The 14,182-nt window shown below is 35.5% G+C and overlaps 1 protein-coding gene across 1 annotated transcript; it reads left to right on the forward strand.

The window, feature by feature from the left end:
- The first annotated feature begins 526 nt into the window (after window positions 1-526).
- Window positions 527-3,474, forward strand: LOC143579045 (putative pectinesterase 11). The gene is made up of 5 exons (XM_077062457.1): window positions 527-744; window positions 1,395-1,554; window positions 1,631-1,819; window positions 2,816-3,054; window positions 3,145-3,474. The coding sequence occupies exons 1-5, from the start codon at window positions 527-529 to the stop codon at window positions 3,326-3,328; spliced, it is 990 nt and encodes a 329-aa protein (XP_076918572.1). The 3' UTR covers window positions 3,329-3,474.
- The last annotated feature ends 10,708 nt before the right edge of the window (window positions 3,475-14,182 follow it).

Here is a 14,182-nt window from a genome sequence, read left to right on the forward strand (position 1 = left end):
TGGTTTGTGCACCTCTATTATTCGAAATAAAAAACACGAAGTAATTTAGTCTTTGATTGCTTGAAACATAATAGTTAAGACAACTAAGTAGCTGATTGTAATCCAGCTGATTGTAATCTTTTAATTATATAAATAGATCTCTTCAATTGTTCAATTTACCAAAAATATTATTCACCAAATCCCTAATCAATACTTATACGATTTTCCTTATTATACATATCTTTAATTTTCTGGAAGGAAATTTCATTAAAAAAAAATAAAAAAAACGCCATGCGGGCGGGAAAAAGACTGCGGGAAAACAGGGAGCGAACATTCTCCAAATAATAATAATAATATTTACACGTCGCGTGTTTTTCCTGTCCCACTCTCCAACCACATGCAACGCCTCTTTATATTTCTTCCTTCCGTTTTTCTTTCACTCGTTCTCCGCCGTAAAACGCTTCACTTTCCAAAACTGAGCGTTCTTCTCGCTCAATAATAATAATAATATTATTATTATTATAGTGCAGCATCAATATTGATTCCCATGGCCGTCGTTTACATACTTCTCGTGTTCGTTTTGTTTTATAAACTAACAGATGTGTGTTCATCAATGACACTTTCTTCTTCTTCTTCGGATGCGGTTTTGATTGTTGTAGATCAATCCGGACATGGTGATTATAGAAAGATACAACAGGCGATTAATGCGGTTGCTTCCAATAACTCCCAAGTTGTTTACATTTCGGTTAAGCCCGGAATATACAGGTTTGTGGAGTTTAAACTTTGTTTTGAATTGAATTTTATTCGGTTAGGTTTTAGTTTTCGAGGGGTGCAACGACCTCAAATAAAGCTTGTTTAGTAATCAAGTTCGAGCCGGCCTCCAAATAAAGTTTGTTTAGTAACCGAGCCTCAAACAAAGAGCTAGAGCTCATGCTCGTGTTTTTCTGTAGTTATAATTTTCTCAAGACTTTCATGTATTAGTTTTATGGGCTCAATGCGAGATTTGGTTTGTTTAAGGTACTTAACATGAGCATGAGCCGAGCTTAGGCATGATTGGTTTTATTCAAAATGTTTAAAGATATTTAAAGTTTGGTATTTTTCAAAATATTTAAAAAAAAACTATACAGATATATAAATTAATTAATAATTAATTATTAATAAACTAGCCGGGCTGGTTTGATTTTATTTAAAAATATATAAAATTAATTTAAAATGTAGATGAATTAATTAATAAATAATAAACGTAGCACAAGTATGAAAATTGTGAATAAAAATGTATATAAGTTAAATACTAGAAAATGATTCACGAGCTAAGATGAAGCTCTTGTAAGTCAAAACTAGCCCCGTTCGAGCTTTGGCATGGCTTTTTTTCTTTACACCATTAGTTCTAACTCTTAGATTCTTGATTTTGCTAGGGAGAAGATTATAATTCCGGCGGATAAGCCGTTTATAACATTGAGCGGTACAGTGGGGACCAACACTACCATAACCTGGAACGACGGTGGAGACATATTCAATTCTCCAACGTTATCAGTAATGGCTTCTGATTTTGTTGCGAGATATCTTACGATTCAGGTATGATTTTGATAGATTGATTTTTGTTTGATTTCATTTGATTTGATTTTGAGTTTGCATTTTATTGATTTTGTAGAACGAGTTTGGAACAAGCGGGAAAGGTATCGCGTTGAGGGTATCAGCGGATCGGGCTGCGTTTTACGGGTGTCGAATATTGTCTTACCAGGATACGTTGCTGGATGATTTTGGTAGACATTATTATTACAATTGTTATATTGAAGGAGCTACTGATTTTATTTGTGGCAATGCTGCTTCTCTTTTTGAAGTAAGTTTATCTTTTCATGATCTATAGCATTTATAAAATGATTTACACAATATGACAACTGTTTTAAGGGGATCGTGCTATATCATTACTTATTTTGCATGAAAAATTCATACTTAAGTTTATATATATATATATAGTATAAAATGTTAATTAACTTTTACATTTTTTATTAATTTTAATTGTGGACCACAAGATTTAATTTTTAATTAAAAATATATGATTATGAATGGGTTTCTAGAGTTTTCACAACTCAAGTGGGTTTTTATTCTAACTTAACCCTATATATGTATCTAAATATATATATAGATGTTATCTAAAACTTTTTTTTTTGTTGATGTAAAACACTATCTTATCAAATTTTAATCGCTTTAGATTTAAACTTGTGAGTTTAGAGCGTTTATTAACAGTTCAAACTAACATTATCATTCAAAGTAATGTTGGTCGGCTGATCATGAAATATTTATTTGGTTTGCCTTATGTTTCGGCTTTAACGACTCGTTTAACATTTTTTGTAATTTTTGTTTTTATTTTTGCAATATCCGCATAAGTTAATGAATCATTTATGCTATTTCAAAATTTTTAATACAAAGTAGTAATTAAAAAATCCAAATTCAAAAATCAAATTAATAACCCAAGCAATTAAAATATGTCAGTTTTCGGGTTTGTTTGTCGTTTTTGAAAATGTAGTTACCAGTTCAGCCTAAATTTTTGTCAAAATCGGACGGACTTGACCCTGAACCCCTTTTCGTATTATACAAATTTAAATTTATCTACGTTATCTTTTTTTCGTTTTTACCCTCGAAATGTCGATTTTTTAAATTTTGACATCGATTTTTTAGAATTTGACACGTTTAAACAATATACTGTCTAATAAAAGCTTAACATGTAATTGCATTTTAAGTGGTTTTGGGGAATTTAATATATCCAAATTGAGATTGGTACCCTAATCTCTCTTCAATGTCAACTATATCTCATAATGCATTAAAACACTTGTAGAGTTGCCAACTACATTCACTAGCTAGAGCCTTGGGAACAATAACAGCTCAACATAGGAACTTACCATCAGAAAACACCGGTTTCATATTCTTGGGTTGTAAAATAACCGGTTTAGACAACGGCACTTTTCTTGGAAGACCATGGGGTCCATATTCACGAGTCATATACGCACATACATACATGTCGAACACCATCTCTCCCGACGGATGGCATGATTGGGATGATCCAAGGAAGCAAGGGTACAAACTTTATGTTCATATATTTTGCATAACATTTTACTTTATTATTTAAAACATGTGATTACTGATTAATAATATTTTTGTTTGTAGGACGGTGTACTATGGTGAATACATGTGTTACGGTCCAGGGGCTAACAGATCAAAGAGGGTTAAATGGTCACGTGAGTTATCACGTGTTGAGAGTGCACCTTATTTGAACAAGACTTTGATTGGTGGGAGGAGTTGGCTTAGACCTACACCCACTCACTTTAAGATTAAAACACACTTGAACTAGATTAGATTCATGTAAATGATGAATCTTGTGTTTTTGGTTTTTGCATTTAGTGTTGTTATTCACAAAAATATTGATATTTTTATTCTTTTCCAGGTATTTTGCTAGTTAATAACTTAGTAAATGTGTTCTTATGAGTTGCTTTTTATTCCCAAAAATTGTTTTATATTTTAACATGAGTAGTTAGTTTTTGTAAATCAAAGTTGCATTGTAATAGTATCTGATTTATAAGTTAATTTGAAAGATAAAAGAAAACTATTTACGTATTTATTTTTACGAATCTATCAAAAAATGTACATACATTTTGTCTTTATTTAATATATGTTGAAAAATAAAATAATGCGCTTTAACCTAAAATTATTATGTATAACATATATTTAGTTTCTTACCACTAGTGTTATGAAGTGATTTTGGCTCGTATAATATTTGACGCATAAAATGGTTTTTTGTCCCGGTACTTTTATTAACTTCTATCTATGACTATGTGCATCTGAATTATACAGTTTTTATAATGATTAACATATTATTAGTTTTGAAATAAAACTATGATAATGAATCATCGTTGAATCTAATGGAAATGCTAGGGGTTAAATGCTTGAGTTATATCAACTTTAAATATTGTCATGTATTTTAAATGAATATTTAAAAGAAGAAAAGCTTAGTTTGCAAACATAGCACCTAATCATAACCCATCAAGATTGAAGGAAACTTTAATAACGACTAAGTTACAGCCCATAACTAGATATAAAGAACAAACCATAATAATTATTATGTGAAAATGTAATAAAGCTATTAGAAAGGTATTTGATTTCACGTCATTTATGTTTCTATGAGATTTCGAATCACGATAACTTGAAATTTGAATGAATAAATGTTTTGGTTGGTAAAATGAGGAGTGGAATTTAATTCTTTATATCTTATATTTAATGCATTTTGTTTGTATTTAGGTAAAAAAAAAGGAATGTTTGACTTATGAGAAAGTCACAAAGGATTGTATTTTTGAGAATTTTGTTGAGTTTTAAGAACTTAAAAACTTTATTTTTGTCACGTATTTAATTAAATTGATTAGATTATGTGGTTGAGATTAAATCTGATTAAAATACCAAAGTATGAGAGAGAATAAAGATGTAAGTGGTTACACTAATTTTTACGTCAATTACACATATGTAAAATGTCGACTCGGTGCGTAAAAAATTCTATAATTTTTTATGTGTATGTAACCTACATATATTACGCATGTGTAAAAAAAATTCAAAAAAAAAATTGTTACATTGAGTTCTTTCAAGTTCTTAAAACTCAAAGTGATTATCATTTGAAATCTCCCTGAAGTCACAATATGTAAACATATCTAAAAGTAAGTTATGTAATCGTTGTATGAGATTAGGGTTGGCAATTTAAATACGATACACGAATACACGGCACAAAGCTACACGACTTTAACAGGTATCATGTATGGTCTTAATATGTTTTGTGTACTAAACATTTAGACACGAATAAACCTGCTAATTTTCATGTCTAAACATGTAAATAGTCATTTACCTGTTAAGTACCCGTTAGTAGCTGATTAGAATTTTAATAAATAAAAATATATAATATTATAATATGCTATATACGTAAATAGTTTACCCTAAATTTTTATACCAATCAATTGAACACGGCGCATATCATTTCAATCCAACATCAAGCAGATGGCCTACAAATCCTTCTACGGTTCTCTCTCTCCGGATCTCGGGTTGTCTAGTGGTTTCCCTCCACATCTCCGGTAGTCACAGCCCCTTGATTATGCGGTCTACCTTTCCACATCTTCAATTCTCCACCAATTCGACCTCCTCGTAGTTGCAGTGACGCCACCGGTATTAATAAGTTCGTGTTCGGGTTTGGAATGCAGGTACACGATAATTTTTCGTGTTGTATACAGGTATACATGTTTCTTGTTCATATCTTATCATATACAGGTATACACGATACGTCAGCCCTAACTTGTTTATTGATATGATTAATTAATTATAAAATCACAAAGATCGAAATATATAACCAAAGCAACCCTATAAACCTTATTCGAATCAAACTAGGAGAAACACTAACAAAAAAAACCCTATGTCTATGAGTACAACCACCAACCTCCCTCCTGTACATACACAATAGTATCCATTTTTAAAACTTCTAATCATCAGAATATCTTATGTTTCCTCTCAATCTCTGATAGTAAGCCGATTCGAGATGGCTAATCTTTCAAGATAGTGACCCTTTGAGCGGGTTAGACTTTAAAGAAATAATATAGAGAACGATACATTGTTTTTGTAAGTCCCGAGTAAGGATCTTTCAATGTGATATCAAATAACTCAATGATTAGGCGGAAACTAATCACCAAGCGGATTCTATAATACCAACACAAACACAAACAACCACGATGAATAAGCTTCAAAACACACGTATATTGATACGTCGTGTGCTTAAGCCCTTAACAAACTTACACATGTGATCGATATACTTGAACAATATAAGTTATAACTAATTTTATTAAATTAAAAATGATAATATTTATTTTATAATGATTTTTAAATAATTTATTTGATTAATATTTATAAGAAATAGCTTAAAAAAATAAATTGAAAAGGGATGCCCTGACCCGGGTTCGAACCCAAGTTTGGTGTGTTATCCCCGTAACTTAGCCATCTGAGCCATCATGTTACTTTGAATGTTAACAGAAATAAAAATAGAGATAAACCCCTTTGTGTTCATCATCTTCCCCAATGAAAGCCTAGCTTCTAATTCTTTTAAACCATTCCATGTTTGCAAAAACTAGTTTAGGGGTTTTGTTCTACGGCTCAATACGAATAAAATGGATATAACAATTACCTTGTATATTTACGATTTGACGGAGAACCAACGCTCGCCGGAAAACGAATTTGGTGACCGGTTTACGTATTACAGAGAGTATGTTTCATTGATTTGTGGATTGGTACGAGTTTAGGCGTTGACTATGGGTCTATTTATACTAGCAATTGTAACAATATAACGTTTAATGTTTGCTGTTGAAATTTAATATTGCCGGCGATTCCGGGATTAAATCACGAAGATTACGGGATTCGTTTGGCCATTAAAACGTAATTAAAAGATTGATTAAAGATTGTTTGAGTCGTTACACTAATCATTTGGGTCAAAGAACGAGATTTGCGGGGTTTTAATGATTGCCGGACAATGTTGCGGTCGCCGGAATTGTTTCCGGTCGGAAATACGTAAAAGGGAGACGGGGAAGGGCTGGGGGTTGGAATTCTAATTAATTATATTAAATTACAATAATAGTCCCTGAAGTTTCATGCTATATTTAAATAGGAATTTATAATATAATTACCCAATAGACCTTGAACTTTCATATGTTATAAAAACTTGTTAAAAGTTAATATATTTGGATTATTTTCGTATTACATCCGATAGTTCGCAAATCGATTAAATCAAGACGTTAAAACTCGAAGTTTCATTAATGAACAACGCGAATTGGAAACGAACGAACCATGACAATAATTCATCGTAATTAATATAAAATTGATGAACGATAACTACGAACACATTGAAACGACGTAACGGTCGGTTTAACTAATGCGAATACGAATACGAATAACAATGACGAAAGTCACATAAACTACACGAAACGAAACTTGAGATTAAATAATGACATCACAATATATATAATATATATATATATATACATATATACATACATATATATATATATATATGTATGTATGTAAATGAAAAATCGAAAATTCGAAATGGATCGGGTTTTCGGGTTTGAAAAGTAACGAATGTTACACACGGCCAATCCAATTCTTCAAACCGTGGCTCCTTTCGTCACTCCGGTTACCATAACCCACGCCCCTTGGGTTATTTTAATAACCGTAACCGTCTATCACCTTCGTGTCAACTGTGCCAAACCGAGGGTCACTTTGCAGATAAATGTCCTCGTCTTCCTAAATATGCCGGTTCAGGTATGTCTTCGGAAGAACAACTCGCTGTAACATCCGTATTTTGAGAATTAATAAATAACGGAAAGTTTTATTATTATCGGTGTGTCGTTAGTTTGGTTGTGTGCGTGTTTGTATTTGGATAAGATTGGAATGGAGGTGGATGGTGGGGCCCATGGCTCCCTATATAAGGCCATTCCCAATCCTTTCACCATTTCTTTACACAACACACACACTAGAAAACACATACTTTTTCTTTAGCAATTCGGATTCGGATCCAAGCAAAAGGAAGGAAGAATCTTGGGTGTAAACACCATAAAACAACAAGAAACACCACCAAGCTCCATGGATCTGTCCAGATCCGAACCCGAGACCAGCAAAAGGTGAGTTTTGGTTTTAAAGGTTAAGTTTTAGGTCGGATTCGACATGCAAACCGATAGAAGGATAGATCGGGGTGTATGATGGAAGAAAAACATGAACTTGATAAGTTATAACCCCACGAGAATGTTATATGGTAAAAATGTGATGTTCGGGCCTCATAAAACGCAAGTATACAAAGTTGGTACAACCCAAAACCCTTAAAAAGGGTAAAATCGGGTCCTAAGGAAGAGTCACGAAGTAAAATGGCCATTAAATGGTAAAAACAAAGAAAAAGAAGAATTTCGCATCGCATAAGCCATGCGAAGCGAAAAAGGCTATTTCGCATCGCATGACCATGCGAAGCGAAAAAGGTAATTTCGCATCGCACAGTCATACGAAACGAAACAGTTTCATGCGAAACGAAACGAAACAGTTTCATGCGAAGCGAAACAGTTCCATGCGAAGCGAAATTCTTCCATGCGAAATTTTAGAAAATTTATTTTCTGATGCGAAATTTTATAAATCCATACATCAACCCCAGCCAGGGGCGCTGCCCCCGGACCCCCGTTAGTTGAGGGTGTGCTTAGATATAAGAAGTAGTAGTAATGGATATTTGACACTCGTAATGCGTTATACAGTTAGCCGTGCACAGCTAAAGAAGGGCATTACTATTAACTGCGAGAGAAACCGACTTCAGGTGAGTTTTTAGCCCCTTTATCCGTTATGTTTTTGGGGCTGTGTGCATACTCTTTTGTGATAGTTGTTAATACACTTAACTTAAGTGGTAAGTGTATGATATGTGTATGATATATGTATGACTAAGTATTGAATGTTATTATGGAATGTTTATACGAATGACTATGTACATATACGTATATACATGACCAGAAGATATGTAAAGTATGCATGAATGAAAATAAATGTATGATCGAGTGACGTGACAAGTATGGTTATTGGAGACAAAGGGACCAGACCCTAATAATATCTGAGACAGAAGGGACCAGACCCTGATAATATCTAAGACAGAAGGGACCAGACCCTAATAATATCTGTGATGGTAGAGATAGAATAGCCTATGGTAAATCACAAGGCCTTATGAAAGAAAGTATGTAAGTGCGTGTGCATGTATATAAAGTTTGTATGAAAGAAGTAAGAGTAAGTAAGGTATGAATATGTATCTTCAGATGCGTATGAGTAAGGATATGAATGTATTGTATGTTAAATGTTTAACTAGAACTCACTCAGCAAAGCTGACTTTTAGTATGCACGCAGGCAAATAGGTTGAGGCAGCTGGCTTAAGGAGGGACACAGGGCATGGACTGAAGAGACTGGCATCCATGATGAAGTGTTATGACTATTTTAATTAATTATTTATGAAAAGACAATTTGTATGTTAAGACAAGAATGAATGTTTTGTAATGTGATGTTTGAAGTTTTTAATTATTCTGCGAAGTTTTTAATTTACTCTGATTTTAGAACTGTGTTTATGAGTAAATCCAACACCAAAGTAGGGTTATCGGGAACGGGGCCTTACACTCGCCCATGCCTTTCATGCTCAATGCCATGTTACCACTCAAGTTCCGGATTGGTGTATGGATTCAGGTGCCACCGATCATATGACCGGCAATACCAATGGGGTATTTAATACCTCGCCCACCAAAGGTAATCCTCACGTGTTTTTTGGTAATGGAAACAGTATTCCGGTCTCACATACGGGTAACATGCATCTTTTTGGTTCCGTTTATTTAAATGATGTTTTGGTGGTTCCTAATCTAACAAGAAACCTCCTCTCGGTTGGTAAGCTAACCAAAGATAATGGTTTGGATGTTCTCTTCTCATATCCCTTTTTTTATATATAGGATCGCTAAACCAAACAAGTTCTAGCCCAAGGATGCCGTGAAGACGGTATCTATGTTCTTCACACCAAGCATGAAGCTTTGGTAGCATCTTCCTCTCGTCCTAAAGCCTCTTTTGAAATTTGGCACTCAAGATTGGGGCATGTCCCATTTGATATTATCTTTTTGTTACAAAAACTTGGACACTTATTTTTATCGTCTATTTTGCCTAAATCGGGCCTTTGTGCTCCATGTCAATTAGCAAAGGCTAAAAGACAACCATTTACTATTAATAATAAACGGGCTACTCAACCTTTGGATCTTATACATTGTGACTTATGGGGACCTTCACCGGTCAAATCGGTTGAAGGTTATTTATATTATGCATCTTTTATTGATGATTTTTCACGATTTTCGTGGGTTTACCCTCTTCATAATAAATCTGAGTTTTTTGACATCCTATCTATTTTCGTGCCCTTTGTTCAAACTCAATTCTCCAAGAAAATAAAAGTTTTTCAAAGTGATGGAGGAACCGAATTTTTAAACCATCGGGTTCGAAAGATCTTTAAACAAAATGGAACCCTACACCGTGTGTCGTGTCCTTACACGCCACAACAGAATGGTCGGGCGGAACGGAAACACCGACATATTGTTGAAACTGGTTTAGCTATGTTATTTAATGCTAAACTACCACCCACTTATTGGGTCGATGCCTTCTCGTATGCCGTCTTCATTATAAACCGTCTACCCACACCGCTTCTTAATGGTAAATCTCCATTTGAAGTGTTATTTAACAAACCACCCGCATACACATCTTTTCGGGCATTTGGATGTCGAGTGTACCCACTTTTACGTGATTATGCTCCAAACAAACTTGCACCTCGGAGTCTACCGTGCATTTTCATTGGTTATAGTTCCAAATATAAGGGCTACAGGTGTCTTGATCCAACCACCTCTCGTGTGTATATCACTCGCCACGCTCGGTTTGACGAAACTATATTTCCATTTGTTGGTACACATAATGCAACACCTATTTCTGCCCTTGATATTACATCATTTTTAGACCATAACCCTGTTGTGCACATAAGTGAAACACCTACTATTTCCACCTTTAATTCTAATAACCCCTCAAATATTGCCAACCCAAGTCACAACACATGTTCTCACAGCCCAACAAATACTAGCAACCCATCTCCTTTCACTTCAGCCAAAATGATTCCATCTTCACCATGCCCCATATGCATGGATTGTTTCCCCATGCAATCTAATTCTCAGCCCACCATCCATAGTGAAACACAAGCTACATCAGTTCCAAACACTACTGATCACTCATCAACTACTCACAACTCGCCTCTTTCCCTAGCCTCACCAATACCCCCACCGTCCCTTGACACCTCTCAAACACCCCTGCCACCTCCAATCGTCACCTCTCCAACACCTCCACCACCCTCCGTGTCAACTCACCCAATGACAACTCGTCCCAAATCGGGCGTATTCAAACCATGTCATCACGCTGACTTTTCACATACACTAAACCTTCTACTCCATCATGCCCTTTTCGCCTCATCTGATCCCAAATCTTTCAAAACTGCCTCTCGCGATGAGAAATGGGTGCTTGCGATAGAATGTGAAATCGATGCTCTTCATCAAAATAACACGTGGACTCTTGTTCCTCGCCCTTCTAATCGCAACATTGTTGGTTCTAAATGGCTTTTTCGTACAAAATTTCATTCTGATGGCACTATTGAACGTCACAAAGCACGTCTTGTGGCTCAAGGTTTCAGTCAGACACCGGGTCTTGATTACTTCCACACATTTAGTCCTGTTGTTAAATCTGCAACAGTTCGTACAGTTCTTTCCTTAGCTGTCATCAACCAATGGAAATTACATCAGTTAGACGTCAATAATGCCTTCCTTCATGGACATCTCACTGAAAGTGTATACATGGAACAACCGCCAGGGTTTGTTGACTCCAACTTTCCTTCTCATGTATGCAAATTAAATAAAGCCTTATATGGGGTCAAACAAGCTCCTCGGGCTTGGTTTCATCGCCTTAGCACCTTCCTTATTAACAATGGATTTACATGTAGTCGTGCTGACCCATCTTTGTTTATCTTCAAACGAAATTCCTGTCTTATGTATCTCTTAGTGTATGTTGATGATTTGATCTTAACTGGCAATCAGCCTCATACTCTTACATCATTTATCACCCGTCTAAATCAAGAATTTTCCATCAAAGATCTGGGGGAGCTCAACTACTTTCTTGGGCTTGAAATTACTTATACTTCAAATGGAATCTTTTTAAACCAATCCAAGTACATGACTGACATACTTACACGTGCTAAGATGTTGGATGCCAAACCGGCACCGACACCGACACCTTTAAGCACTAATGTTTCTTTTGTGTCTGCAGGTACTTTACATTTAGATCCCACTCATTATCGTTCGATTGTGGGGGCTCTTCAGTATCTCACGATTACTCGTCCTGACATATCCTATGCTGTTAATCAAGTTAGTCAGTTTTTGCATGCCCCGACAGTTACGTACTATGAAGCTGTCAAACGGATTCTCAGATATATCAAAGGCACTCTTGCCTTTGGTCTTCACTACTGTAAGCCCTCTCATACTTCTTTACTGGGTTACTCTGATGCTGATTGGGCTCGCTGCTTGGAAACACGTCGATCCACTTATGGTTACCCTATTTTTTTGGGGGGCAATCTTATTTCATGGAGTGCTAAGAAATAACCTACTATTGCTCGTTCCAGTTGTGAATCTGAATATCGAGCTATGGCAAGTACTGCTGCTGAGATTGTATGGCTCACTCATCTTCTTCATGAACTTCATGCCTTACTGCCTAATCGCCCGACTATTTTATGTGACAACCAAAGTGCTTTATTTCTCACTCAAAATCTTGTCTCTCACAAGCGAGCCAAGCACATTGATTTGGATTATCACTTTATTCATGAACTTGTTGCTTCTGGTAAGTTGTATACCAAGTTTGTTCCAACCAAGCTTCAGGTGGCAGATATATTTACAAAAAGCCTTCCTCGTCCTCAATTTGACTACTTTCGTCGGATGCTTCGCTTAGGTCCACCACCGTCTCGCTTGAGGGGGGATATTAGATTATTATTAGGGAATTTATGAGTTCATTTATGTTATAGCCATTTAGTATTCATTTGTTGTATTATTTAAGTTGTAATCTCCATTTTGTATTCTATCAAATTCAATATTTTACACAATGACGGATAGTGTTATCTTCTTCTTCCGATCCCAAGTCTGAGTTTTTGATTTCCCACTCCTTTCTCTAATCCTTATCATATATTCTTTCAGTTCGTTAATTGTAATCCTTCACAATATCAATAGAAATAATCCAGATTCCATTTCTATACTTATTGTTGTTTAGTTATGTAATATAATATCTATTCACAACATATATACTATTACTTGTTAGTCCTATTAGACAATTAATTGATCCTTGTTATTGGGTCACTATTGATTATTTAATTGATTCGAGACGACTAGTCTTCCATTTAAAAAATTCGATGAAGAACGAGAGGATAACTTGGTTCAAATGCCATTAACAGGTGCCTTTTAACTAAACCAAACGCGCTCTATTTCCAACCGATTCAGATGCAACCTCTTAATGAAGTAATTAAAAGACTACCACATAGCCCCTAAGTCTTCTTTAACAAGCGATAACATAGAGAATGTTAGTTTAACTGTAAAGAAAACCTTGATTGAATACCAAAAGAACAAGAACAAATGTTCTTAAATAGAATCTAAAATAGGGTTACGATTGCAGAACCAATCAAACAAACTAGCAGTGTATAAATACTAGTTATCACATATTGAAACACGAGCAAGTAACACAATGATTCTTCGAGACACCTTGTCCTAGTCGAAGGATTTAAGAGATGTGATGAAGATTGTGTTTTGGTGCGTATTCGTCAAGCAGAAGAAGAAGTCTAAATAGCTAGGAGATACTATCTAAAATTAGTACAATATTCAAAATACATTTATCGTATCGGCGGGAAACCGTGTGGATCATTAATACGCCCCCGCAAGATAGACGATCGGGAGAGGAGACCAATCTTGGAGAGAAGGTTATGGAAGCGTTTAGTAGTGGTTTGGTGAGGGCATCGGCAAGCTGGTCATCACCAGAGATGTGAGTAACACGTATAGTACCTTGTTGAACTTTCTCACGTACAAAATTAAAATCGAGAGCAAGATGTTTCATTCGCGAGTGGAAAACCGGGTTTGCCGAGTAATGTGTGGCACTTAAATTGTCACAATAGATTGTGGGCGTGACAGTAGATTTAAAACCAACTTCGGATAAAAGGGATATTAACCATTGTACTTCCGTTGTAGTCGATGCAATAGCCCAAAACTCGGCTTCGGTAGATGATCGTGCTACAGTTGGTTGTCGCTTGGAGTTCCATGCAACCGGGTTTGACCCGAGATAAACTACATAGTCGGTTGTACTTCTATAAGTGGATTTATCACTAGCTCAATCCGCATCAGTAAACGCATGGAGATGCAAAGGGGTGCTGATTTTAAAGAATAACCCGTGGTGAAAAGTACCATGAAGGTAGCGAAGCAATCTCTTAAGAGAGGCCCAATGTAAGTTAGTGGGACGATGCATAAATTGGGAAAGATTGTTGACCGCGAATGCCACATCAGGTCATGTGAGAGATAGG

Source organism: Bidens hawaiensis, unplaced genomic scaffold (genome assembly GCF_021521415.1).
Source record: "Bidens hawaiensis isolate Kalapana, Puna unplaced genomic scaffold, B.hawaiensis_p1.1 tig00029592_1, whole genome shotgun sequence".
NCBI classification, from domain to species: domain Eukaryota; kingdom Viridiplantae; phylum Streptophyta; class Magnoliopsida; order Asterales; family Asteraceae; genus Bidens; species Bidens hawaiensis.

Coding starts and splice junctions, on each gene's coding strand:
- LOC143579045 (XM_077062457.1), top strand. CDS start 527: ATGGCCGTCGTTTACATACTTCTCGTGTTCGTTTTGTTTTATAAACTA. Junction 1,555..1,630: donor CGAGATATCTTACGATTCAG/GTATGATTTTGA, acceptor TTGATTTTGTAG/AACGAGTTTGGAACAAGCGG. Junction 3,055..3,144: donor GATGATCCAAGGAAGCAAGG/GTACAAACTTTA, acceptor TTTTGTTTGTAG/GACGGTGTACTATGGTGAAT.